Below are 27,010 nucleotides of genomic sequence, written 5' to 3' on the forward strand. Positions count from 1 at the left end.
AGTATTTCTCAAATACATGATCATGTGTATAACGATCTCAGAAAACTCACTTTTAAAATGTACCTGGGTAACTCACCCCTTTTTGTTATTTCCACAAGGAGACACTGACTGAATGCACCATCCTTGGACTATAGAGTTTTTAAATATTATTATTTTTTAATTTTTGGTTCATGAGCTCCAAGATTAGCTTTTGAATATTTACATCTTGGCAGGAATGTCTAGCTTGTGAGTAAAAATAGCAAGTGCTAGCACTAATTGTCAAATGCCTGGGTAGTGCATGTTTGTGGGCCTACCTACTACTTGAATAAAGTCATGAAATTGGGGTAAACTATAGAAAAGTTTTGAAAAGTCATTAGTAAAAATGTGTAGAAACCCTGAAGAACCCTTGCTTTCTTGAACCCACTGAATATAAAATATCCAGTGTTATTTCATGTTTTTTTGTGCCTATTTAGGTAAATTGTCAAGTTTGTTCTTTTTTTGTTAACATTTTTGCACCTTAAAATGTATATTTTGATAAGTAATATGTACATAAGATGTATGTGCATCTTTCATGTGTGACTAAATAAAGATCTGGTTACAGAGTTTTTTACTTGATCAATTTAGTGTACTGCACAGACAACTTGCTGGAATATAGTACAGCCCCTGACAGCACAGTTCCCATACAGTCATACCACACAATCCAATAATAAAACACTAAATGGAATGACTAATTTTATTTCTATGAGCTCAGCAGCTTAAGATAGTGAACACCTGAATTCTTTACTAGATAAACAGTTTGAAGTTCATACATTTACACTATACATTACACTATAATCAAGGATCAGAAAATGTCCAATTTCAAAAAAAAGAGAAAAAAAAACTATTATAAAAAGAAACTTTTTTTATCTTGCCCCTATCTGAAATTTTCTGATTTTCAACTGATCACAATATTGATATCACAATATTAATTTTAACCCTTTAAATGGCATGATAACACTGCGTTTTTAGATTTAAAAAAAACACACAAAAAAAGCAAAAGCCCAGAATGACACCCAGAAATAATACAATATGTGTTTGATGCTTTTAAATAATGCTGTTTGAATGGGTTTCAACGACACAGTTAAAAAAAAAAAAAAAAAGGGCACTTAACAGTATGAATATGACAAATTTGTTTTCATAGTGTATTTTAGACTTATTGTTGGAGCTGAGCTGGAAATACCAAGATTAAACAAAAAAAAAAAAAAGAATAAATAAATACAAAAATATGGCAATAATAAATACAACAACAACAACAACAACAACAACAACAACAACAACAACAACAACAACAATAATAATAATAATAATAATAATAATAATAATAATAATAATAAATATAAATATGGGAAATATGGCATATATTTTAGCAATATATGCCATATTCATGAAAACAGCCACAATTATACATATTAACAAAAGAAGAATTCAAAGCCCGTAAAAAGCTCTAAATAGTCCCAAAGGGTTAATTATTAACTATTATTTTTAAAATGTGGAGAGAAAAAAAAGCAGAGACTCCTGTAATCTCGCGTAGTTAGCGAAATGTGTACTGAACGGAAGCCGCCATAGGCCAATTCCAATCGGCGTGCTCATTTGAACAAGAAGAACCGCTACGAAGCACGGGAGGAGAGCGGCCCAGTACGATAATTCAACTTTCAAGTCAATATTGTACGTACATTATTAGTACGCTTGTACTTTGACTAACAGTTTTAGAAATATATTACGTCGCAACGACCGCCTCACCGGGTAAGGTGTTCATATAAAGCGACTGTCCGTTATGTAGCATTAGCGTGGCTAATGCTAAACGGTTAGCATTAGCGTTAGTTGGAAACTATGCTCAGACGGCTTAGCGGCTAACGCCAGCTTGCAAAACGTGTTCACCAAGTTTTTACCTATTTTAAGCTGCAAACGGCGTGTTAACTGCGACTTCAAAGTGGTAATTTATATTTTGGGCATTTTTTTCGAAAAGGATACATTGGTACAGGGTGGCATTTTGTATAGCAGATGGCGGTATTTGCTTATTTTCATGCCGGGCACATTGTGACCACCTAGCCGGGAGCTGCCCTGCCGACCGGGCCTGAGCAAGAAGGGCAACTTTCGTAGCACCAGGTCACCCGTGTATAGGCATCTCAAACTGGGCGAAACCATTTGAAAAATAGTTTTATAAAGAACCTTAAAATGAGAGCAAACTATCAAGTACGGGAAAGTGTTTTAAGTGGAGGATAACCACACGGATTGCTAGCTAGGAATGGCGGCCGTGCTACACAGCTAACTTATCCGCCGACAACTTTTCTCACACTGAAACAACCTTCATAAACACAATCACTCGGGTAAATCGCGAGTCTCGGTTCCATGTAATGTACAATACGGTGTTAAAACATTGAGATTTAAAACATTTCTGTAACTTAGAGCAGCGGACCGGGTGGCGTGGGGGTTGGGGGCAGGATTAACTTGTACCAGCTAAGCCGGGTCACAGAGATTTTAGCTGGTCGTGTTGTCTAATGTCCTCATTTTTTTGGTGCCGCAAGCCGATTTCCAATTATAATTTTAGGTGTTGGCATGTTGGCACTCCGAGGGCAAAAGCTGCTGCGTTTATCTTATCTCTCAAACTGCCCCACTAGTGGGCCCCCTGTCCGCCTTAAACCTACACCATGTGCACCCTCTTCTTCCTGCTTGTACCCTCAGCCTTAACTCCTATCTTCTTCAACCTCTTGGTACTTTGGTAGATTAAGAAAAATACCAGCAAGTAGTAAGCAAAGTTTATTTATATAGCACCTCTTACAGACTTTTGTCAGGAAGTGCTTAACAAGTAATATAAAAATAAATAAATCGTAATTAAAGTTAAAATTGGAGTTATATGGAGCCATTTATTGGATTTGGTTATTAGGAACCGAGCAGCAGCATTTGGGATGGTTTATAAGGGGTGTAATGAGGATTTGTTCAGGCAGGTGAGAAGAGAATTGCAGTAATCTAAGCATGAGGAGATAAATGCATGCATTAGCATCTGCAGATGTTTAAATAACTTTAAATTACCAATCAGGGGCATTTTTATTGTTGTACTAAAGTGACTGTAAAGGGGCTCAGCATTTGACCGTCAAATGACATGTACACAGTGATTAATGAAAACATATAGACTGAATAACATCCTATGATACGTGGTAAGGTTAAAGGGACAGTTCACCCCAAAATTAAATATACATGTTTTAACTGTTACCAGTAGTTCTATTTATTAGTCTTAATTAGGGATACGCAGCTACATTTGCTTGTTTCTAGGATTTTAGGATGTTTCTAGGATCATACGCAATCTCTAGGCTTTTAGGACATCAGGGGCTTAGCTAGGACCTTTGTTAGGGGTGGTGGGGATCCTCCACAGGCACTTTTTTTAATAAACAAGTTCTTTTTTGGCAAATTTTTATTCACCTTTGGAACCTAATGTATACTGAAAATACAAAGACAATTTTTAGTGTGAATCGCTTTATTTTCATTGTGAATTAGAAGGTGATCAGGGGACCAGATTTGGCCCACTAGCTGTAAGTTAAGTATCACTGGTCTAGATTTCTTTGGTGTGAGTTGCTGAGTGTTGGAGATATTGTCCGTCAGGATGTCTGCCTTCACTCTTTCCAGAAATCATGACCCAGTTACTCAAGATAATACACAGACCTTGTGAGCAGTTTAATGTAGGAACTATTTACTTAAATGTACACTTCCTTCTGCGCAGTGATTTGGTTGGCCGTGTAGTGTGGCGGAAAGAAAATAGTTCCTACATGAAATTGCTTACAAAAAGATCTCTAAATGATCTTGGAAAAAGATCTTTTGAGCACCATCTAGTTCTATTATAATGGAGAAAGGGCAGACATCTCGACAGCGGATATCTTCAACACTCGGCAACTCACACTAAAACAGTCTATACTGATAAATAGCACTACATAAGAAGGAAAATATGTGTTTTTTATTCTAGGTTGAACTGTCCCTTTAAATGCTCTACTTGGTTGTAATGTCTGGTGGTAGAGAAGTTCTGCAGACGAGTTTGAAAAGCCTGTAATTTGCATAACGGGTCCTAATAGTGTAAGCAGACTTTACTTTGCATCCAATAAAGCTTCATATTTTGCTCTAGGCACTGTGTCGTCATACAAAGCTTTCCTAGCTGTAGATATGTGTGTGGACTTTGGAGATGATGCATCAAAAACATCTGACTACCACTGATGGTGTTTGTATTCATACTGTCTGATCCAGAGACCACTCACACACCTATTTCTCCTTAGCTCCTTATTCATCTATGTACATTATAAGAATATACTGGAAAATATGCATACAACTAAATTAATACTTGTATTAATTTTAGTTTTGTTTGTGTATTTCAGGATGGAGTGGCAGCCAGATGAGCAGGGACTTCAGCAGGTCCTCCAACTGCTCAAAGACTCACAGTCGCCCAACACAGTCACGCAGAGAGCTGTCCAACAAGTATCCTACCACAGTGCAATCTGAGGGTGTGCGTTGTTGTTCTAGTTAAATACTTACTCAGTTGTGCCTTTCTAATAAGGTACATGTTTTTTTTGCCAGTGCAAAGGATTTTAACCTGTGTCATGTTGATTTATTATTACTACTGATATAGTACTGTTTTTGAAGTGTCATCCACATGATGAGGATTTTTCTGCAGTTGCCCAGAGAGGAGGGGCTGGGCGGTTGTTTGTTTGCTCGTAGCAAGCTCTGATATCTGACACTTGAGTCAGATGCAAAGTTAAGGACATTTTTTTTTTACAATACATAGACTTCTGTTGCAGACTTTGCAGGATCTTGCTGCAGAATTTTTTTTACACATTTAACTATTCATGCATAGAATTGTTGTTAAAAAAAACTACAAAATTCTGGTTGATATAAAATCTATTTAGGTGAGCCATTTATATGCAAAAAATACTAAAGAATTATTTAGCATAGTGATCAGAGGATCGTTACTGAACTGGAAGCTCAGAGGGTAATGGTCCTTAACTGCCATGCTAGAAACTCGAACAACTCAACCAATTCCCCGACTTCAATAACTATCTCATCTTTGTTCTCACGCGACTCAAAACTGAAGGTAAGTAGCCAGATGTGTTTTTTTCTCTTTCAGCCATTTACAACATACCCAAGTCATTGATCCACAATATTCAAAATTCCACGAATATTCCCCATAAACTTAAAAGCTGAATGAACTCTATGTCACACTCAACTGTGTCAGTAGAGAGAGAGAACGTTTTTGCTGGACTGATATGTTTTATGTTACAATAAATATTTGGTTACTGTAAAATTGGTCATAAATTTCATCCCTGGTGACATTTAAATAGTCTTAAGTCTTAGATCAAACTGGCCTTAAGCTGTAGGAACCCTGTTACCCAAATGCATTTTAAATATAAAAAAACAAGCAAACCTAAAATGGGGAACCTTTGTCCAATTTCAGAACAACCATATTTTCAACAACACAAACATCGATAGTTCAATGGTTGTCTTTCTCTCACTCTCGGCTTATCGTACCATCCTCCCATCGTCCTCCTCTCCCCAGATGAGCCGACTCGCTCTCTGAGTGGTCTGATACTGAAGAACAATGTTAAGGCCCACTACCAGAGCTTCCCCTCAGCTGTTGCTGACTTCATCAAGCAGGAATGTCTCAACAACATCGGTGATCCCTCGCCGCTCATCCGTGCCACCATCGGTGAGTTTCTGTTTTGTGGGTGTTGTCAGCGTGAGATGTTAATTATTTTTCGTAGGCTCGCTTCCTTTCACACATCCAATAATACACCCTCCCCTCACCCATTTCCCTTCTCTCTGGAGATGATGCATAAAACATTAAAAACACCTGAGTGCCCCATGAAGGTATTTGTATTCATACTGTCTGATCCAGAGCTGCTGCAAAGGCAGCTCCTCGTGGTGTCGTTAATTATAATTCACTATCTGAAGTCCGGTGTCTTTGCCTCCTCTCTTGCTCCACAGGCATCCTGATCACTACTATTGCCTCCAAGGGAGAGCTACAAACATGGCCTGAGCTGCTGCCCCAGCTCTGCAACTTGCTCAACTCGGAGGACTACAACACCTGCGAGGTCTGAACTCACACTGCTCTGCCCTTATTTTCTTTTCCCTTTTTGTTTCAATGCCATGGAAAGCTGTGCTGTCACTTTTCACTAACGCCCTACACACCCACACATTTTTGTCTTCATCAAAGCTTACCTTAGATTATAGGCATGTGGAGCTATACTGGGAATTACATGAAGTCCCTAAACATCATGTAGCAATGATAAAAGGGCAAATGTTCCAACCTGTCAGGTGCTTTCTGTGTGAATGAGTAGGGCTGAGTGCAGTTCATGTTTCATGTCCACACTTTACACTCTCTGCAATAACAAAATGAAATATCAGTTGGAAGAACAAGTCCAAACTAATGAATTTCAACATTAGTTATTTCAAACATTTTGTTTATTTAAAACGTTTTCATCTACTTTAGGTCAGATGTGCTGCCCTGGCCAGCTTTGCATTTCAATAAGATATTCCAATGAGCGTTGTCTGCGTTGAGTTTTGAAAAGCGTAACCCTTCAAGCAAACACTTTTGACTCGCCATTGCCCTGCGTGTCTGCACCGCAAGCATATCGGTGTCTTTTGTACTGGCTCGTCTCACACATGATCTCATTTCAATCAAAGCAGCTTTCTGCAGTGGCTTGAGGAAGGCACGTCGGCTGCACCTCGTGGAGGTGAACACGACCTGAAGCATTAATTTACTGAAGTTATAATAAACATTGCAGTCCAATACGCTGAAGTTGCAAGAACAGATGTTCAGTTCACGTTTTGTCATCAGTAATATTATAAGTATTTATTAAAAGTAATAAGTTTGTTGCCCAGCCCAACAGGTGAAGGAGATGTCAGTCAAGCATAGTTGGTAACAGCCTCCAATGAAGAGATGAAATAAGTGAAAACATCTGTGTGAATTAATCATGAATGTGCATTTTTTTTCACCATTTGAAACCTAAACAAATTGGCTTTATTTCTTTCAAAGTACACGGAAGGAAGCCAATAAAATAAATTAGCCAAAAATAGGCAAAAAATAGTAAAAACCTCAGAATTAGTAAATAGATAATTATTTTGACAAAAAATAATACTAATTAAATAAAAAGGACTTAAATAAAAACAGACAAGGGAATGGCTCTGAAAAAGTGCATAAAAATTATAGTTAAGTGAAATAATAAATAAATAATAAAATAATTTAAATATGATAATGATAATTCTAGTTTTTTCCCTGGCTTTTTTCTTTTTTCACCAGACACTCCCTAGCATTTTAAAAATATTTTTTGAAAAGTTCTTGCAATTTGTGGAACATTTTTTGCCAAGTTGCTTGTTGCCTTTTTCCCCATGTTATTGAAAGAAATCACACCAATTTGCTCTGGGTTTAAACGCAAAAACGTGGAAAGTGATGTTGCTTCAGGTTTCAAAGGGTTAAAAAAAAAAAAAGGTCAAACATTCATGATTGGATGTTTTTTATTTATGATGTTTGGTGTTTTTAAGACATTTAGGTGACACTACATGACACATTTGCGTGATCATTTTTCAAATATAATTCGGGAGAGCGCCAGTCTTCTTGACAGGCTGAGTGTCTTCAACATGGAGTTGGACTTTAAAGTCCATCCTGCATCTGGACATGATGAAAAACCCAGCTCATTGATTTACAATGATACCTAAAGTTCCTATGTTTTCTGATCCAGATTCGACAGCCTGTTGTCAGCACACATTTCACCGTCTCAAACATGCACTTTACTATGTTGCTTCATCATGGTATTTTTCTCTGTCTTTCTTATTTATTTTTATCTTATCTCTTGTTTTCTCAAAGCTGGTCTGTGTTCGACATATAAGAATATCCGTCTTGAGAAAATTCTGTAGATTGATGAAATCAGTGCACTCAGGACTTGTGCTTCAGTCGAGTTTTCTGATGCAGTCTTGTTTCTCCTCTGTGTCCCTGTACGTTTGCGTTTCGATTTGACAGCCTCTCTGTGTATGTCCGTGTCTCAGGGCTCGTTTGGAGCACTGCAGAAGATCTGCGAGGACTCATCGGAGCTGCTGGACAGCGACGCTCTGAACAGACCCCTCAACATTATGATACCAAAATTCCTCCAGTTCTTCAAGCACTGCAGCCCTAAGATTAGGTACAGGAGAGAAAGAGACTCATTTCTCATTGTTGTTTGTCATTATCATCTGGATGTGATGCATAATAACATCTGACTCACAATGAAGGTGTTTGTATTCATACTGTCTGATCCAGATACTCCTGACTGTCACGTAACTTTACCTCTTACATTATGACTTAAAGGCTTGCAATAATTACTTATAGGATTCAATTAGAAATGTTCTCACTGAAATATTTTTGTAATTTAGTATTTTATTTTCAATGTATATTTTAATGATTTATCTATTATTTAATTTATTCATTTATTTTTCTTAATTTATTACATTTTTTATTTTCTTACATACAAAATATATTTGCAAAACAAGATGGTATACAGTCAAATCTTTATAGGTGGCTAAACTGATATATCATGACATTTTTTTGCTCACTTTTTCATCACGGACCTCTTTTCGATTTGACTGTTTACATGTTACACGGGCATTATCAATACTCCTGCTGGTCCCTGCAGGTCCCACGCCATCGCCTGTGTGAACCAGTTCATCATTGGTAGAGCCCAGGCCTTAATGGACAACATTGACACCTTCATAGAGGTGAGCTGCTGTAAAACTTGTTCCCTCGTTTTTAAGTTTAAAATTTTTTTTTTTTTTTTAATTTTCTTGTTCATCACAACCTCTTTATTCCACCTGCCGTATAAATAATTTGTTTCTCGTGTTATCTCTCCTCTTCCATTTTAGAGCTTGTTTGCGCTGGCAGCAGATGAAGACTCTGAGGTTCGAAAGAATGTGTGCCGAGCCCTGGTCATGTTACTGGAGGTCCGCATTGACCGCCTCATCCCCCACATGCACAGCATCATCCAGGTAAGTGTTGCACATCTGCTCAGTCAGCTGTGGGCCTCTTGTAAGGAAGTAGATGTGTAAAGTCTGGACTTCATTGTTGGTCCATGTTTTCTGCTATCTGTTTTCTGTTACGAGTTGTTGTTTATGCTTAGTGTTTGCTCTTGTTTACACTGCTATTGAGTTTTTAAAAGTGGCAGCTGCAGTGCTGGGCTGGCTCGTATTTGACCAATCACAGTACATTTATGTCACTCAGTGTAGGAACACTGAGTGACATAAATGTACTGTGATTCATGCTGGAAGAGTACCTGCTCTGGAACAGAAATTCTTCAAAAGTGCGTTCTAGAAACAGCAATCGTTCCTGTTTCTTGCAGTGTGAACACATTTCGCATTTCTCTGAACCGATAGTTCCTGTTTTCTGATCCAGATTTGCCAAAACTCTTCACCACACTGTTGCCCAATAATGTCATTTTCTCTCGGTCCTCATGTTTTGATTTGTCAGCTTACACTTCTTGTTTTCTAACTTGTACTTTCTCCTCTCCTGCAGTACATGCTGCAGCGAACCCAGGACCCCGATGAGAACGTGGCTCTGGAGGCCTGCGAGTTCTGGTTGACTTTAGCGGAGCAACCCATCTGTAAGGAGATGCTGTCTGGACACCTGGTGCAGTGAGTAGCAAATTAACTACTGTTTAATGTAACGTGTATTCTGTGTTGATACACCAGATGACAAAAATGATCTGTATGTACCTTCTCAGGGTTTTGCTCAACAATTCAGAAACAGCTTCTTCTTTATCAACTTGTAAATTAGATTTATTGACTGTTGTACCCAAAGTCGCCTCTTTTTCTTCCCTTCGATATAGACTGACACCTATCCTGGTAAATGGGATGAAATATTCAGAGATAGACATCATATTATTAAAGGTGAGTTCTTTCTTTTTTCTTGTAATGTTTTATAGTATGTTCTTATACAGAAATAAGCCCTTATATCATGAATTGATGTTTTTGTTTCGGATGATTTTTGTTCATAATGCTGACGATGGAAACATTGGAGAACGTTTTATTTTTCAAACATCATTTGGGAGAGCAGCAGTCCTCCCAACAGGCTGTGTATCCTCAACATGGATTTGGACTTCTAAGTCTGTCTTGCATCTGGACATGATGAAAAACCCAGCTCATTGATTTACAATGATACCTAAAGTTCCTATATTTTCTGATCCAGATTTGACAGACTGTTGTCAGTGCGCATTTCCAAGTCTGAAACACGTCCTTTCCTCATAGTTGTGTTCTTGTTTGACATAAGCAAATGATAAACTAATCTAACAATCTTTTGATTGAGAAAGGTTTTGCTTTTGTGACTAAAATAGTTTTTATAACTTGTTACAAAAACATGCATGCAACTTGATGCCTTTCCTCCATGTAAGAAATAAATCCTGACTCAAAATCCAAAACAAAGACAACATAAAAGTTCATTCAAAGTCACAGCTCTCATAATATAGGAGGAAAATAGTGATCAAGAACTGGCCCTGGATCTGTTTTTAAGAGCCTGTCTGGAAAAAGCACGTAGGATGATGTAACAAAAATTAAATTTGTTTTTTTTTTTTCAGGGTGATGTGGAAGAGGACGAGGCAGTGCCAGATAGCGATCAGGACATCAAGCCTCGCTTCCACAAGTCGCGCACTGTCACCCTGCAGCACGAAGGAGGGGAGGGGGAGGAGGGCGAGGACATTGAAGAAGACGATGACGATGATGACGACACGCTGTCCGACTGGAACCTGCGTAAGTGATGAAGAAATGCAGCTCCAGAGTTTGTGACTTGAACATCTTCTGCTTTCGAGTCATGTGTTAAACAGACTGTTGGAGGTTTAGGCGTGGTTATAATTGCTCTTTTACTTCTTGTTGTAGGAAAATGTTCAGCTGCAGCGCTGGACGTGCTGGCCAACGTGTTCCGTGATGAGCTGCTGCCCCACCTCCTGCCCCTCCTGAAAGGCCTGCTCTTCCACCCAGACTGGGTCATCAAGGAGTCTGGCATCCTGGTTTTGGGAGCCATAGCCGAGGGTAAGATTTACAGGACAAAATTTCTCACCGAAACTGCAGTTTTAGCTATGAGCTCTGTCTGTTGTCTTCTACTTGTAAATCATCAGGTAGAGCAGCAAGTCTGTCTTGCATCTGGACATGATGAAAAACCCAGCTCATTGATTTACAATGATACCTAAAGTTCCTATATTTTCTGATCCAGATTTACGTAATTCAAACCTCTACCCAAAAAAAAAGTTTCCACTTTAGGAAAAACAGACTCAGTACAAATGATGCTGCAGGATTTTGAGTGACCACAATGACTCATCTTGAGTAACCTCTACAAATATCACTGACTCAGTTTAAATTTACTAATATGATATAACCTTGTTATATTGAATTTAGTAAATATAATTTTTTTCTAAACCCTGTCCTCACATATTCATACAGACATGCATGTTGGATCTTTAAGGACGCACGTGCAGATAATTATATCTCATGTCAGAACAATTCAAAGCTTCCAGGAGTCTTACTCATTTGGTACTTGGGATTACGTTTGCACTCAGTAGTTCACATAAAAAGTGAAGATCGTTGTATCAAAACCAGGACAGCAATAATGTACCCTTGCCCCTTTGTAATTTTCTTAAACGTTCCTCTCTGTGTCTCAGGCTGCATGCAGGGTATGGTGCCCTACCTACCAGAGCTGATCCCCCACCTTATCCAGTGTCTCTGTGACAAAAAGGCCCTGGTGCGCTCCATCGCCTGCTGGACCCTGAGTCGCTATGCACACTGGGTGGTCTCCCAGCCCCCCGACTCCTACCTCAAACCTCTCATGACGGAGCTCCTGAAACGCATCCTGGACGGCAACAAGAGGGTGCAGGAGGCCGCCTGCAGGTGAGCAGCTTCACACATCTCCTCTCCTCCATATGTGGACATGATGAAAATCCCAGCTCATTGATTAACAATGATACACTTTGTTCCCATATTGTTGTCTGATCCACACCCTGTATGTAACGTTCCTGGACTGGCTGGTATCTGTAACCTAAATATTGAACCAAATCCCTCTCGGTTTTGTCTCAGTGCGTTTGCCACCCTGGAGGAGGAGGCGTGCACAGAGCTGGTGCCCTACCTGAGCTTCATCCTCGACACACTGGTGTTTGCCTTTGGAAAGTACCAGCACAAGAATCTGCTCATTCTCTACGATGCCATAGGAACCCTGGCAGACTCAGTGGGTCACCACCTTAATCAGCCTGTAAGTGCCTGTGAAAGTTTGACCTGAATGTTGTTTTTGCCCCAAAGGGTGCCATAGTTAATTGACTGATCTTTTCAAGTAATACAGTTTAAAAGAATAAGTCGACATTTTGGAAAATTGGCATTTTTGATATGTGATACTACTTATTTATTAAATGCATTGTCTTTTGTTGTTTCTTTTTTTTTCGTCATTATACAAGCATTACAAAATTAAAAACGTCATCCTCAAATTGTGCGTACTACTAAAACTTCACCTATATTCACAAGAGGTGTAACAATTTCACGGTTCGTTTAGATACAATACAGTGGTGTCACGGTATTGTAAATTTTCAATACAGCAAAAAAGAAATACCAGAGAGATTTCCTAGTCTATTAAGACATACATCATAACATATGATGTTTTTGGACTTTAAACAATGATGGTGCTATATCAGAGTGACCCACTTTCTGAGCTCTTAGCAGCAAATTAAACAAAAAAACGGTTTCTTGTAAAATATGAAAATTGGTAATGTAGCAAATACAAACATAAGAAACAATTTTGTTCTCTGTCTTTTTATATTTTTAATGTTTTAAAAGAAACTGACATCATAATTTGGGCTTTTAGTTTTTTGTTGAAAGGAGTTATAGTCTGACTGAAATGGGCTCATGAAGGACTATTGTAACCGGGCTCTAATACGTCATGCATGTTCATAAAGCCTAAATGTTTTCCACTGCAGGAAGAAAGGAGATGTTTGATATCTTATCATGTTGTCATAATAGCATTTGTTTTGTCAAAGACTTAAATTGGAGGCAGAAAATCTCATGGTACCAATTGATATTGTTTTTCAGGAGTACATTCAGAAGTTGATGCCCCCCCTTATTGCCAAGTGGAATGAGCTGAAAGATGAGGACAAGGATCTCTTTCCACTCCTAGAGGTGAGAAGTTGATTGATTTTATTAAATCAGGCACACTGACTTGCTGACAGGGTCCCCACGGATCCTTAAAAAGTCTTAAAAGGCCTTCAATTCATTAATAAAAAAATGTTTAGGACATGGGAACATGATTTTATTAATCTTTTTTTTCTTTTCCTTATCTAACCTCGTGTCTGGTGTGCAGAGAACGTTTTTTTCCCCAACATTTAAAGTATATCATCTAACTTTTTACATTTCAACAGCAACAACAAAAATCATGTTTTATATTTTCAGTCAACATTTGAGTAAAATTGTCCCTAACCCCAAAGGCATTGATGTCGGTTCCCGCTTTTTTTTGCTTTGTGTTTTCAATTTGGTCAGAAATTTCACTCCAATTGATATTAAATGAGTCTTAAAAAGTCTAAAATCTCACTTGCCTTTAGCTGTAGGAACCCTGACGCTGACCCATGCTGGGTTTGCATTATGTATGGCCTCTTTCACACTGACACAGAAAGGAATCGTTGCTCTAAGGTGTCTCTCTCTGTAAAACAATGACACTGATAAAGGCGCTTCACTGCTTTTCATTGATATACACCTCAGGACAACCATCTCTGCTTTCTGTGTCTCTACAAGTCATCTTTGTTTCTTCCAGTGTCTGTCGTCAGTAGCCACCGCCCTGCAGAGTGGTTTTCTGCCTTACTGTGAGCCAGTTTATCAACGCTGTGTCACACTAGTCCAGAAGACTCTAGCTCAGGCCATGGTGAGAATGCAAACACACGCACAAAAGAGATATGCTTTTAGTGATTGAGAGGTAAAGAATATGCAATAAACCTCTCTCCCATGTCGGTGCAGATGTACAACCAGCATCCAGACCAGTATGAGGCCCCTGACAAGGATTTCATGATCGTGGCTTTGGATCTGCTGAGCGGCCTGGCTGAGGGTTTGGGGGGTCATGTGGAACAGCTAGTGGCCCGCTCGAACATCATGACCCTGCTTTTCCAGTGCATGCAGGTGGGACAGGAGCGTTTTGTTGTTTCTCATGTATCAGGACAGTTTCTTCTGAATTCAAACACGTTTTTAACACAAAGGTGTGTTTGTGCTGCAGGATACTATGCCCGAGGTGAGGCAAAGCTCCTTCGCTCTGCTGGGTGATCTAACCAAGGCATGCTTCCTCCATGTTAAGCCCTGTATTGGTGAGTGTGCTTTATCACTACACTGACTAAAGGCTCATTTATACTCCCTGTATATATGAAAAATAGATTAATTGTAAGTCACTTCCCACATCCTTCCAAGCGTCTTTTATGTTGGCATAGATACATTTAGTCAGACAACAACAAGCGAGATGGTGATAGAGGAGGTTGTAATAGTGTACTTTATGACAGAGGCAATATTATAAACTGCCGTGGTCTGTGAGGCCGTGAAATACATTGTGACGTTTAGGGTGAATTATTTTCACTATATTACCGATTCGGTACAATCTGCCATTTTTAAAATGCCTTTGTTGTGTCCTCCGTTCGTTGAACTGCACCACACTTCTCCCACAATCTCCGGTGGTACTGATCTCTTTTGTCGTATCCGTAAGCTTTTAACAAACGTGCACAAATACAGACGACAGTACATGTCCCGACTAACTGTGCGTACAGAAATAGATGTGTCTGTTTCATACCGTAAAAACGTTACTGCCTTCATACTAACAACGAGGCAACTGTGGAGGAGGACGTAACATCGTGCTTTTAAATGAAGGTAGCATTGAAAACGTGTTGCCATTATAAACACCCCAACATGTGGAGGGAGAATTTTATTTTTTGCTCATGTTACTATATATTACAGATTCATCCCATTTTGCCATTATTTGCATTTTTGTTTGGCATTGCCTGCAGTTGTATCTCGCTTGAACTACCCCACACTTCCTCACGATCTCTGTTAGGAATGCTCGGTTTCGTCTTTATATGTAAGATTTCAGAAAATGTGCACAAATACATATGAAGTCAACATAGAGAATGGACAGAAGGCTCCGTCCATCTCCATCACTGTATGTGGTGTTAAGCATAAATTAGCCTTAAGTCTCAATGGAGGAAATCATTTCGCTCTTTGACTTCAGAAGAACGAGCATAAATACTGTGAGAAATAGCATTGTTATAATCGTCATTTTCTACCTGTGCCCAGTATCTGGATATGATGAAACACCCAGCTCATTGACACAAAATGATACATTTTGTTCCTAAATTTTCTGATCCAGATGTGGCGCACCTCATGTTGCACTAGGTGGCACAGTTGAGTTTGCCATCTTAAATCTGCTGCTGTTACATGTTTTCCAAGTTCATGTCTGACAATCTGAAAACCGGTTTACTGGTAAACCACCCCCAGCCGCTGTTTTTCCTATAGCATTAATTTGTCTTTTAGCCTTAGTCTTTTGATGTGTTTGTGTAAGTGACTGTAATTCACTCTTGTAACCGGTGTGTGTCCATGTCCTTCCTCCAGCTGAGTTCATGCCCATCCTGGGGCTGAACCTGAACCCAGAGTTTATCTCGGTGTGTAATAACGCCACCTGGGCCATCGGAGAGATCTCCATGCAGATGGGTGAGTGGGTTTCACATTTATGTTTTTGTTTGTTTCTTTTTTTTTATACATTTGGTTGTTGGTTGTATAAGACTGCTGATTCTGCTCAGCTCTTGAGAATAACTCTCTGATGAAAAAAAAAAAAAAAAACACTGTAGGCATCATAGGTAAACTATTCAAGTGCTTCATCTCAATTAATAAAAAGTAAAGTTTTATAGTTCCTATGCAGTATGGAAAAGTATTAAATGTGATTTTAGTCATTTCCGGGTTTGAATAAGTATGGAAAAAACATTTTCTGTCTCCAGACTATTGCTCCTGTACTGTAATCTTATCAGAAAATTCAGATTTTTTCCTTAAATAAATTTGTCATACAGGCAGCATGTTTTCATGGTGTTTGGAGCAGGTAGCCAGCACAGCCAAAATTTTTTCCGTGATCTGATCTAATAGCTTGGGAATTTTCCAGTTACCTCAGAAGAGGCAGAACCGTTGTAAATCTTTTTCACAAAATGATGTGTGCCTCTCCCATTTTTGTCTGCTGTTACATTTTGTACAGAAAGCCATCCTCATTTTGCTCACAGACTGAGTGAATGTGTGTGCGCCTGCGTGCATATCTGGGAAGCCATTGACACGCTGCTATCCTTACAGCCAAAAGTGATGTAGTGAGTGTAGGGACGTCAGCAAACCAGTCGTCTTTTAGACAAACAACTGCAAAATAAGAACACATTTTTCTTGTGTAGATGTTGACATTTGCCTCCTTTGCCCATAACAGCACTTGATAACAGCACTTGATACACAAAGATAAATACGTCACCAGAAACCTGCAGCGCCCAGACCATTTTGTGTTTTAATGTACGTGAACTGAAGTGAACTGAACGGTTACACTGATGTTTTTCTAGGTGCAGAGATGCAGCCTTATGTGGGCATGGTGCTGCCACACCTAGTGGAGATCATCAATAGACCCAACACACCCAAGACTCTGCTGGAAAACACAGGTACACATGAGGACATATATACAGTATTCAGTGTTTCCTCTAGGATTTTTTTCAGCAGCGGGGGCAGGCTCTCCGGGGAGCCGTGGCGGCGTAAACAAATGACACTTGACTGCAGATTTTAGTTTTATGCCCAGCATAATGCCCCTTTTTATTGAATGGTTGGCATGAAAATTGCTTTTTAAAGGCTGAATGTAAAAATACATCATGGCGTGTATATCGCTTAATGCTATCAATTAGTTTACTCACGTCAGCGACACTGAGTTGAGTTGGCACCGGGCCCAATTAACTTAAGCTACGTAACCTTAGCTCAGAGGTGGTCCTGGGTAGTTTTGCGCCCTGGGCGACCCGACAGTTGTGGCAGTTTTTACATTTTCACATAGCGCAATAAATGTAAAAGTATCTATGTTAATTTTATGAATGAAATACAATTTATTTGGAAGCAGCTGGGATCATAACAGGTCAGTCTATCCCTCACCCCCCTCCTTGCTTTTCCTCTGAGAGTTAAACTCAGCCTGCTCTCAGCCTCTGCAGTTGTGAGTTGATCGCCCTCCTGTCTCCCTGCTGCCTTTTCTTCTGACGCACACAACCTGTAGACATGACTCTCAGCAGAAAGTTGACATGATAGTAAGGGCGCCCCGCACCTACTCCACAAACGTGACGTGGAAATGAGCGGTAGAAAACTTGCGATTTTTATTTATTTATTTATTTATTTATTTTGCGGGTGCTTGTGCGCCCCCAAATAGATTGCGCCCTGGGCGGTCGCCCACATTGCCCATAGCAAAAACCGTCCCTGCCTTAGCTGGCCATCAATATTTTGCGAATGTTTATTTAACTAATAAAATCTATTATAAGTTTTCTTAAGCTAATAAGTCTACCTTTTCTCCGGTAAGTTGCACGCTATTTTCAAGCCGACACTACTCTGACTCTCCGACTTGATGCCTGGATGCGAGTAGCTAATTAACGTCGGCACCAGTTAGTTCTGTTGGGGGGTGGGAGGGGGCGGTGGTATCTACCCCAAAGAGTAGATACGGAGCAAGATAGTTATCTGCCTCAGCACTCGCAACACCCAACGCAGTGCAGGACTGTGCTGTGATGCGGCGGTGGTGTATTTGCAATTTAAAAAAAAAAAAAACAACCAAAAAAAAAACGACAGTTGAAGGAGCAGCGGGTAGGATTTGGGAGTAGGATTTAGGAGTGTAGAGGAAACACTGGTATTCATCAGGACATGTGTTTCAGACAGTGGAACGCCTCAGGGGGAGTTTAGCTGGAAAGATGTGTTTCAAGTTTCTGCGCCACACCTATATGTTAACAAGGTAAAGCAGCAGCAGAAGGACGCTGACATAAAGCGACAGACAGGTTGGATAGGAGATGAACTACACAAGATGTGGTTTTTAACAGGTTAAATCTTCATTGCACGTGAGACTCATAGCCCACAATCTAGCATTGAATATCTGTGCTTTTTGTGGTCAAAATTAAGCAAATCAGCTCTTTGATCAGCAGACAGCTAGGTATTTCCCATCATGCCCTTGGTGTTTCAGTTGGCGGAGAGCTCATGTTGCCTGCAGTGCTGAACCCCTCACATCGGGCGCCTGAAGCAGGTGCCACCAGTTGACATCCCTGATACAAATCTAAGCTGGAGATACACTTGCTGTCAACTGTGTCAACACATGATGGATGCCACATGTCAGCTGCATTGGCTTGGCGCGTTGGCTGTGCACGTCTTCCTAAATTAATGCGACACAGAGGAGAGATGCAGTATGTATATAAACAGCAGGGGCAGTGTAGAGGACAAGCGGCTGAGACAGAGAAAACAGCATGAGAGAGACGAACTCCCCATTGTCCCGACGGGCTGGATTTAGAGGCCCGATGTTGTCGTCGCTGTCACCTTCTCTGTCCTATTTAACATGATAGTAACCTTCTCGAGCGCCATGTCTGTTGTTTACATCCCACACATCCAGTAGTCGTATATGGCCTGAGCTCTCTCGTGTGCTCTCTAGAGCTTTTCTCCAATAACACGCAAGTATATAAACAAGAATGCTCGTGATGCAGCAGGACGCAGCTGGATATCTACCCAAACGCAAGGTTAAACATCGCATCTCCAGCCTAACCGTCACGCATTGTCCTGCAATCAGCAGTAATTGATTGTGCGCAGGCCTGGCTCATCTCAAACATGCCTAATGTGTTTCTTGTGTCTTCCTGTCTGCAGCCATCACGATCGGCAGACTGGGTTACGTCTGCCCCCAGGAAGTGGCACCACAGCTGCAACAATTCATTAGACCATGGTGAGATTATTATTAACCTGACATCACGGAATAGCTTTTTAACAGGGTTCCTGTGGATCCTTAAAAAGTTTTGAAAAGCATTGAAATAATTAATTTGAAAAAAAAAGGCCCTAATGGGGTATTAAAATGTCTTAAATCAATATTTCAAAAGTCTTAAATGCAAAGACATGGGATGTGGGATTTTATTAATCTTTTTTTTCTGACTTTGCATTGTAAAATCTTTAATAAAAAAAAAAATTAACTGAACGCTTCTCACATTAACAAAACCTAAAAATGATGTTTTATGTTATGATAAATATTTATTCGAAATACTCTTTTTTGTCAATTTTGGTTTTGAAAGTTTGGTCTTAAATTTCATTCCGAGTGGCATTAATAAAGTCTTAAAAAGTCTTAAATCATACTTGCCTTAAGCTGTAGGAAACGCTTCACAATAAGGCATATTCCATTTCTTTTGTTTTCTAGTATAAATCCCAGAATCCCCTCTTCTTGCATCATGTAGGAAAACTCTTTTGGGGTCAAACAAAAAGGAAAGGAAGCTTATCATAGCAACCCACAGCAGCTGCATTGCTGAATTAAGATATCCCACTTTGTCGTCGTTGTACCTCTCCCCAGGTGCACATCGTTGAGGAACATCAGAGATAATGAGGAGAAGGACTCGGCCTTCAGAGGTATCTGCGTGATGATCGGTGTTAACCCTGCAGGAGTGGTGCAGGTGAGGTGTCACGCTTTAAAACGGTGTAATGTACACGTGAAGCCGACCGTCCCTATGGAAATGATGAAACACCCAGCTCATTGATAAGCAGTGATACATTTTGTTCCCAAATAATTTTTTCTGATCCAGAATCTCTCTTTTAAACTCATTTGCATGAGCTCTGAATTAACAAGTAACAAGTGCGCTCTCTGTCCAGGACTTCATTTTCTTCTGTGACGCTGTGGCCTCCTGGGTCAACCCCAAGGACGACCTGAGGGACATGTTCTATAAGGTGAGTGCGTCATCACCTGGTCAGACACGTCCATCTGATGGATGGCCCTTGTTTCAGATTAATAGTGTTACCATTGAGATGTCCGCTCCTCATGTTTACTGCTGGCCTGCCGCACTCTGTGATGATCATCTATCAGACATTCGAAATCTGATTATACTGTGCGGATGCATTTTTGAATCTGAGAAGTGTGTGCAGAGCTTGCTGTTTGGGGAGAGAGAGCAGTCGTTCATAAACACAAAAGTAGTATTTTTACATTCAGGGCAGCGTAAGTGAAATTTAAAGACCCCCTCAACTCAAAAATGTGTTTTTCTATTGATTTCCCCTAAAATGTCTGAAATTCGCTATACTGACTTGTGTTTGCGCAAAGATTGTCACTAGAGGGGTGTTTTCACATTTCTCTATTGAAGGAAGCGATGTCTTTGCATTTCCCTAAAATCTGAGACAAACAGCAACGACACGTTACTAATACAGGGTTCCCGCGGATACTTGAAGTTTTAAAAGGCATTTAATTAGTTGATCCTAAGAAAGGGTCTTAATTGGAATTAAAAAGTCTTAAATCAGTCTTAAAAAGACAGAATTAGGATTTTATGTTGCATCAAAAATTGCAAAAGAATTGGTAACAAAAATAGTTTTTACAGATAGCCTTTTACATTACTGTCATGTTTAATGTTACAATAAATGATTGAGCAAAATTGTATCTTATCCTAAATAATTGACATGCGGTTTATGTTTTTTCCCCTCAGTATTGTTTTTTTTGTGTAAAATTAGTCTTAAAAACCACGTGCATCAATGCAAATTTTGTTTACCTCTATACACATTTTTAAATTTTCTCCCCGCGTTCTTTCTCTCCCTTTATGCCAGCTGAAATTATGTTTGAATAGTTTGAATCTGATATACTTGAAAAACCATTCTGATATTTCTGCTAGTCAACAGACACAACAGACTCCTCGTCTGAGTCTGGGTCTGACTGAGGCTCGAACAAATGTGGCTGAATCTCTCACATATTTCCTCTGTGATGACGCTCTACTTTGGCTCGCGCTGCTCTTTATCAGGTCAGCCACCTGTCAGTGCTGCTGTGTTGGAGAAAGTGAAAAGCAAAAGTGAAATCTAATGCAAGCAGCGTCGGTCAATAAGAGCCTCTCAGTGAGAGAGAAGACTGGATCTGCTTACGACCCCTTTACAGAGTATTTTGACTGTTGTGTCGGAGAATCATGTTAACCCTTTAAAACCTGAAAAAACAAGTTTGATTTCTTTCAAAAGCATGGGAAGAAAGCAGAGAGCAACTGAGCAACAAATGACCCAAAATTGGCACGACATTAGTAAAATTTACAAGAAAATGACAAGAAAATAAGCAAAAGAATAAAAAAAGTAAAAAACCAAGAGACTTTTTTTTTCTTTTTTTTTTTTTTAAATACATAATTATAAGAAATATAAAAACTGTTTTCTGGTCATTTTTCCTCTTTTTTGATAATATCTGCCATTTTCTTGTCACCTTTTATTTATTTAATTATCTATTTATTTATTCAATTTTTCAGACATTTCATGCCAAGTTGCTTATTGCCTTTTTGCCATGTTCTCAAAAATAAATCTATAAAACTATTTTAAAGATCCATATAGAGAGCCTAGTCTGCCTCCGTGACAGTTTTCTCTTTTGCTTGTTTCCCCAAGATCCTGCATGGATTCAAGGACCAGGTCGGGGAAGAGAACTGGCAGCAGTTCTCGGAGCAGTTCCCTCCTTTGTTGAAGGAGCGCCTGTCAGCCTGCTACGGCGTCTAACCCAAACTCCCCTTTGTCCACAGAGGACACCAACCTGTTAGGTAAGTCCAGCACACACACATACACACACAGCCCAGACCCCAGACCCCTGACCCCCTTCTGGAGATGATGAAAACCCCAGCTCATTGACATGCAATGATACATTTTGTTCCCAAATTAATTTTCTGATCCAGAATTACACTTTTTTAACCCTGAACCAGTCCCTCCCCTTCCGGTGTCCTAAATTACACCATAGTTTTTGGCGAGAGATGTTACCTATAGCATGTATACCGTTTTTTAAAACCAAACAATAACAAAAGACAGACTTTAATCACGTCTAGAAGAAGAGATGACGTGACCGGTGAAAGTTGGACGGTCGGTCAGTTACCTTGTGTTGCTGCCTTTTTGTTTTTTGTTTTTTTTTAATTTATTGCTCGATCTTCTTTTGGTAAATGACGAGTGCTAAGCAGCGTTTGGCAATTAAGAATTTTTTTTAGATAATGAGTAAAACTTGGAACAAATTAACTTGTATGGGTTATCAACCGAAGCTATGAACTTGTGTTTATGATTATTGTAATTAAGTATTTAATTACCATATTTCTGAACACATATTTTTTAGTTAAATCCTCATAAAGAAAACATTATTTATTTGAAAATTAGTTTTGAACTGAATTATGAACACAAATTTTTAAGTTGACTACTAATTGAATTAATTTGGTCCAAAAATTTCCCCACATTATTATTATACTTAATTACTATAATTATAAACAAAGTTGATTCCTCATAAAATTATGATATTCCAACTAATTTTGTCACAATATTTTAAAGTGTTAAGGTGCATTACTGTCCCCCTCTGTGGGCGTATGTGTGGTTTAATTAAATGGAGGATTTATCAAACAGTTTATTATATTGCTATGGAGACTATTTGTATTGAGATAATTATCTTTTTTTTGTTTATTTGTTTATTATCACCCAACCTTAGGAGAGACTGTGCCTCTCTGTGAGCTCCAGATCTGCTCATATAATGTGATTTTAATCTTTCGTCTTTGTTCTTCTGTGTGTTCCCAGGTTCATGTAGGGGAGGGTTACTGGGGAACTCATTGCACTGCCCAGATTGTGGGGAGAAACAAGAGCTGGAGGGATGTGACTGGCCTTGACCCTCCACTCAGCGGATGGCCCCCTTTCCCCCCGCGCCCTGTGTGTCTCTCTGAGGGAGGGAGGGGTGGGAGGAGGGTGGTGGGTGTGGGAGGGTAAACTGGGGATATATACATATACCTCTCGGACTAAACGCCTCACTCAATCCAACACAGTCAAAAGTGACTTTTCGCCAACAGCACGCAGGGATCCTAGTTAAGTGAGGCTGGCTTTGACCGCCCCCTCCTCGATTTGATTATTCTGTTAAGATAGGTAACGGCTGGGAGGGGAGGGGGGGGGTGTCAGATAGGTACATAATAAAGGAATTATCTGAACCAGCATAGGGTGCCACAGTCCCAAACACCACAATGCACCTAGTCCGTAGAATCACACGCGTAGATGTGTTTAAATAGGCTCGTGCCAGAGGCTAAACAAAAACAACATTTTACTATGTAACAGTGCAGGAAATGTGCACAAATTGTTTGCACCTTTTCTGGTGAAATTGCATAAACCATTTGGTGTGCATATACATGGGTCTTTACTCTTTTCACGCGTACATTTAGCTGAATTTAATTTCCTTCCTCTTCCCTCGGTTACTGAATTCCTCGCCGATCATCACTCGAGACAAAAAAAAACAAACAAAAAAAAAAAATGATGCAGTAGGTCTGTCCTCTAAGGTTTTACCACCGCAGTACCAAGTTATTGCATGGCATATGATCACCTCTGAAGTGACGCATGTTTGAGTGAATGTCTGTCTCGTCGCTCACTTGATTCATTACATTAATTGTCGTCAGTACGGGGAGGCTGCCATAAAGCGAAGCTGTCAGGTGCTTGCTCTGTTTGTCCTCCCATTCATACATATTGTCGAAACAATGTCCCTTTAGTTCAATGGAAGCTTTGTGCGTGAAGACCAACTTTAGGTAAATTAAAGCAGGAATCAGCCTCACGTCGGTTTGGAGAATCCTGCTCTGCATCAAGAGTTCAAATACTGTAGTCGAGAATCCTTTTTGCTGCTGCTGCTGCTGCTGCTGCTTCGTTTTTAGGGACTTTACAAGACAGACTTACTGAGGGCGATAAGACATCACCAAGAATGAATAACTGATATAAATGCACTTTTTTTTTCTTTTTTTGTAAGAAATTTAGAATTTCAAATGTAAGACATACAGTAATAATATACTGATCTTGAGACATAGTTTCTTTTGATTTTAGGACTGTTAATGACTTGATAACTTTAAGCATAATGATTATGGTAAGCAATGGTAAAAATGGCTAGCTAAGACTTGAGGCCTCTTAACGTGGTTTTATAATGTAGCGCCTCCTGAAGTAGGATTTAAGAGGAGGGAGACATCTTAATTACAGTATTTTGCATCCACGTCCCAGTGCATCTGTCAATCCGTACCTGTGTTTGAGTGTCCCCGACTTTCTCATCAATGCTTTTTTTGTTTGTTTGTTAAACGATGGCTGCTCGAGCCATCAAGGCTGCTCCTGGTCATGAACATTGCATGCTTTTCAGTGAGTCTTGCTCCTCTTTCTTTTTTAGTCATTTTATATAACCGGTCCATTTGAAGGGCTCTACCGTCTAAGAGCTTTGTCAATGGCAATGCAACTTGCTGCTGGACTAATAAGGTACTTCTCCAGCTTCTGATCAAACTAATGATTGTCGTTGCCATATATTCACCCGTTGATACTGTGTAGGATTTGCCCAGGAATACACTGACTCCAATAGTTGTCCCCTGACACTGGTTAGCTTCTGTGAGCGAGTGGTGGTCTTTATCGAGCTTTATCTTTTAGTCGTTGTCCCCAGTGGACGGTTCTGATGGAAGTGTGTATGGCTGTTTGCCTGTTGGTGTTTTGCCATAAAGGTGTGTATGTGAGTACTGCTTAGATGTGATGTTGCACCAGCACCGATGAAGTTATATCCTGGGGCATCGTTTGAGTGGATGTGGCTGTGGGGAGTATCAACATTTGCCTGCCAGTTAACACCAGTTTGAACTTAGTTTGAGCAAATCTTCTGAAGGCCCAGATGCACCAAACCGACATCATGAACTAGCTGCGACGAATTGTTTGTCGGCCAAGAAGTTTCCCATAAACACAAAGCAAAGAAATGGCATCGTTTTGCGCCTGCGTGAGAAGAAATAACTCTCCATGCCAGCAGACGGTGGCCGCTCATATCCGCCATTTAAAAAAGGGAAACCGGAAGACTGACGTGGTGCAAGTCAGCACATTAACAACACAATCCAATGTTAAAAAACTGCGTATTTACCAATGCAGCAGTCAACGAGAACTCAAACCACCAGGAAACGTTTCTGCTAAATTGCTCAATGGCAAACGAAAAACAATCTTACCGTATATAACAAGCTTTTTTTGACCTCCCTCCCTTTTGATTTGAGCCGTTTGTTGACATTTCTTGCTTCCGTTTCTCTTCTCGTGTGCTGACCTAAACCGCCAGTCCGCGATTTTATTCACCGACGGGCTCTGCTGATTAAACATACTTAATTGGCTTAAAAAAAGACCTCTTCCTTCCTGAATATCAGCTCACGTCAGTAGATGATGTATTTTATAGAATTAGAGTTAATGTAAAAGTTTCTTCAAACAGATCTTTTCCATGTTTTAACTGGTAGGCAAGCTTTGAGATGTGAGGCAGTCACTCACTGATCACAGGCTGGACTGTTCAGTTCTTGGAGCAGCGACTGGTGAAGCATTCGTTACATGAATCACTCAGAGGATGCAGCTCCTGTGCCACAAAGAATTGGTAAAAAAAAAAAAAAAAAAAAAGTTGAGGCTTTACCACTCCTCATCATTTTGTGATACACTAAGCTACATACAGAAGTAAATTTAAATGCAAGTTGTCCACAGATTATTTTATTTTTATTTTTATTTTGATGCTCGTGACGGTTTTGTTTTTATTAATTTATTTTATTTCTGATTTATTATTTTTATTATTTTTTGTTTGTTTTTTTGTGCACCAGTGCACAAATTCTTTTGGACTTTAAAAGTTTTTTTTCCTTCCTTTTTTTATTCTTTTTATTTAAAGAATTATTTGTTTTCGTTGTTTTATAGCGGACCATTTGATTTTGTCAAATTTGATGTGGTAGGACTGAAAGAGAGTCTGTGCTCAGTGCATACCTTAGGGAAGAATGTGGAAAACTAATTCATAACTTTGTTTCAATCTGATATCAAGGCTGGCAATTGAATTTGATGTAGTACCTTTTTCTTTGCTCAACTGTGGTGCAGGTGGGATGTTATCTGATGTATCCCTTTTTATTTAATTTTTGTGAATAGGGGAAAATAAATTTTTTTTCTATTAAGCTTTGAGTTGTCTAAAAGTTTTTTATGGTGTGTGATCAACCAAACTTGCAGAGCGTTTCACTACCTATATTACCATAATAATTCAAATGCCTGAAAAAGCTGATAATGTAGATAAATAGATGGGTAGATCTTTATTTTGAACATGGCAAATAGAATCAGACAATAAATAAAATAAAAATATGGGCTTTTTTTATATAGCACTTTTCATACATAAAATGTAGCTCAAAGTGCTTAACATAAGAGTGCTAAGATTTAAATACAATTATGAGAAACATGTATATAAATACATACTGCATACAAACTTATATAAATACATACTACATACAAACATAAATACATACGTACATATACATACATTCACGTATATATATATATATACACAAATGAAATAAAATCATTATACAACACTAGTATACCATAACTCTGGCAGTAAGTTGCAGAACAGGTCAGCGGTAGAAAAAAAAAGAAATAAAAAATATAAAAAGGATATTCAACAAGAAGAGTCCAAATCATAAAAGCATAAAGCATTTTTAAGAAAGTAAGTTAGGAAATAAAGTTTCCCATAAGTCAATGAATTTTAATTGACTAGCTTCCTTATCCATATTAACCTAAACAATAAGTAACTAAATATATAAATACACCCACATACTAAAATTTCATTTCTACAATTTCTCAACATTGTTTGCAGAAAAAGATAAAGATAAAGCAGGCAACAGATAAGCAAAAGTGCGTCTCCTGTAAACGCCCCTCTTCATCCTCGTACCTCATGAAAATGTTGTTTTTATACAGAATTTTTAAACTGGTTTATGTCTGGACATTAAGAGAGATAAAGATAAAGAGTGGGTTTGTTGATCCT

General features: G+C 39.2%; 1 protein-coding gene and 2 non-coding genes across 4 annotated transcripts; all 3 read left to right on the forward strand.

Annotated features, from left to right (window-relative positions):
* Nucleotides 1-1,577: 1,577 nt before the first annotated feature.
* LOC121956171 (transportin-2-like) lies at nt 1,578-26,153 on the forward strand. Of its 2 annotated transcripts, none has more exons than XM_042504294.1 (25): nt 1,578-1,683; nt 4,377-4,476; nt 5,014-5,089; nt 5,552-5,701; nt 5,980-6,086; nt 8,038-8,171; nt 8,661-8,742; nt 8,887-9,009; nt 9,533-9,651; nt 9,846-9,906; nt 10,590-10,761; nt 10,888-11,040; nt 11,667-11,892; nt 12,079-12,250; nt 13,078-13,164; nt 13,793-13,900; nt 13,993-14,151; nt 14,246-14,333; nt 15,622-15,720; nt 16,596-16,691; nt 18,898-18,973; nt 19,586-19,685; nt 19,882-19,956; nt 21,625-21,773; nt 22,780-26,153. In XM_042504294.1, the coding sequence occupies exons 2-24, from the start codon at nt 4,378-4,380 to the stop codon at nt 21,730-21,732; spliced, it is 2,670 nt and encodes an 889-aa protein (XP_042360228.1). In that variant the 5' UTR covers nt 1,578-1,683; nt 4,377; the 3' UTR covers nt 21,733-21,773; nt 22,780-26,153. The 2 variants fall into 2 exon arrangements, with proteins under 2 accessions (XP_042360228.1, XP_042360229.1); XM_042504295.1 differs by having other exon boundaries at nt 1,675-1,761.
* LOC121957338 lies at nt 4,181-4,248 on the forward strand. Its single transcript, XR_006106755.1, has one exon. It is a non-coding gene; the product is annotated as a small nucleolar RNA SNORD41 (small nucleolar RNA).
* LOC121957339 lies at nt 8,221-8,287 on the forward strand. Its single transcript, XR_006106756.1, has one exon. It is a non-coding gene; the product is annotated as a small nucleolar RNA SNORD41 (small nucleolar RNA).
* Nucleotides 26,154-27,010: the final 857 nt, after the last annotated feature.

Source organism: Plectropomus leopardus, chromosome 17 (genome assembly GCF_008729295.1).
Source record: "Plectropomus leopardus isolate mb chromosome 17, YSFRI_Pleo_2.0, whole genome shotgun sequence".
NCBI classification, from domain to species: domain Eukaryota; kingdom Metazoa; phylum Chordata; class Actinopteri; order Perciformes; family Serranidae; genus Plectropomus; species Plectropomus leopardus.

What these genes read in the sequence shown, in the direction of transcription:
- LOC121956171 (XM_042504294.1), top strand. Translation starts at nt 4,378, where the DNA reads ATGGAGTGGCAGCCAGATGAGCAGGGACTTCAGCAGGTCCTCCAACTG. An exon ending in AGAGATCTCCATGCAGATGG is followed by an intron (nt 15,721 to 16,595) that starts GTGAGTGGGTTT and finishes ATGTTTTTCTAG; the next exon opens with GTGCAGAGATGCAGCCTTAT. An exon ending in GACTCTGCTGGAAAACACAG is followed by an intron (nt 16,692 to 18,897) that starts GTACACATGAGG and finishes TCCTGTCTGCAG; the next exon opens with CCATCACGATCGGCAGACTG.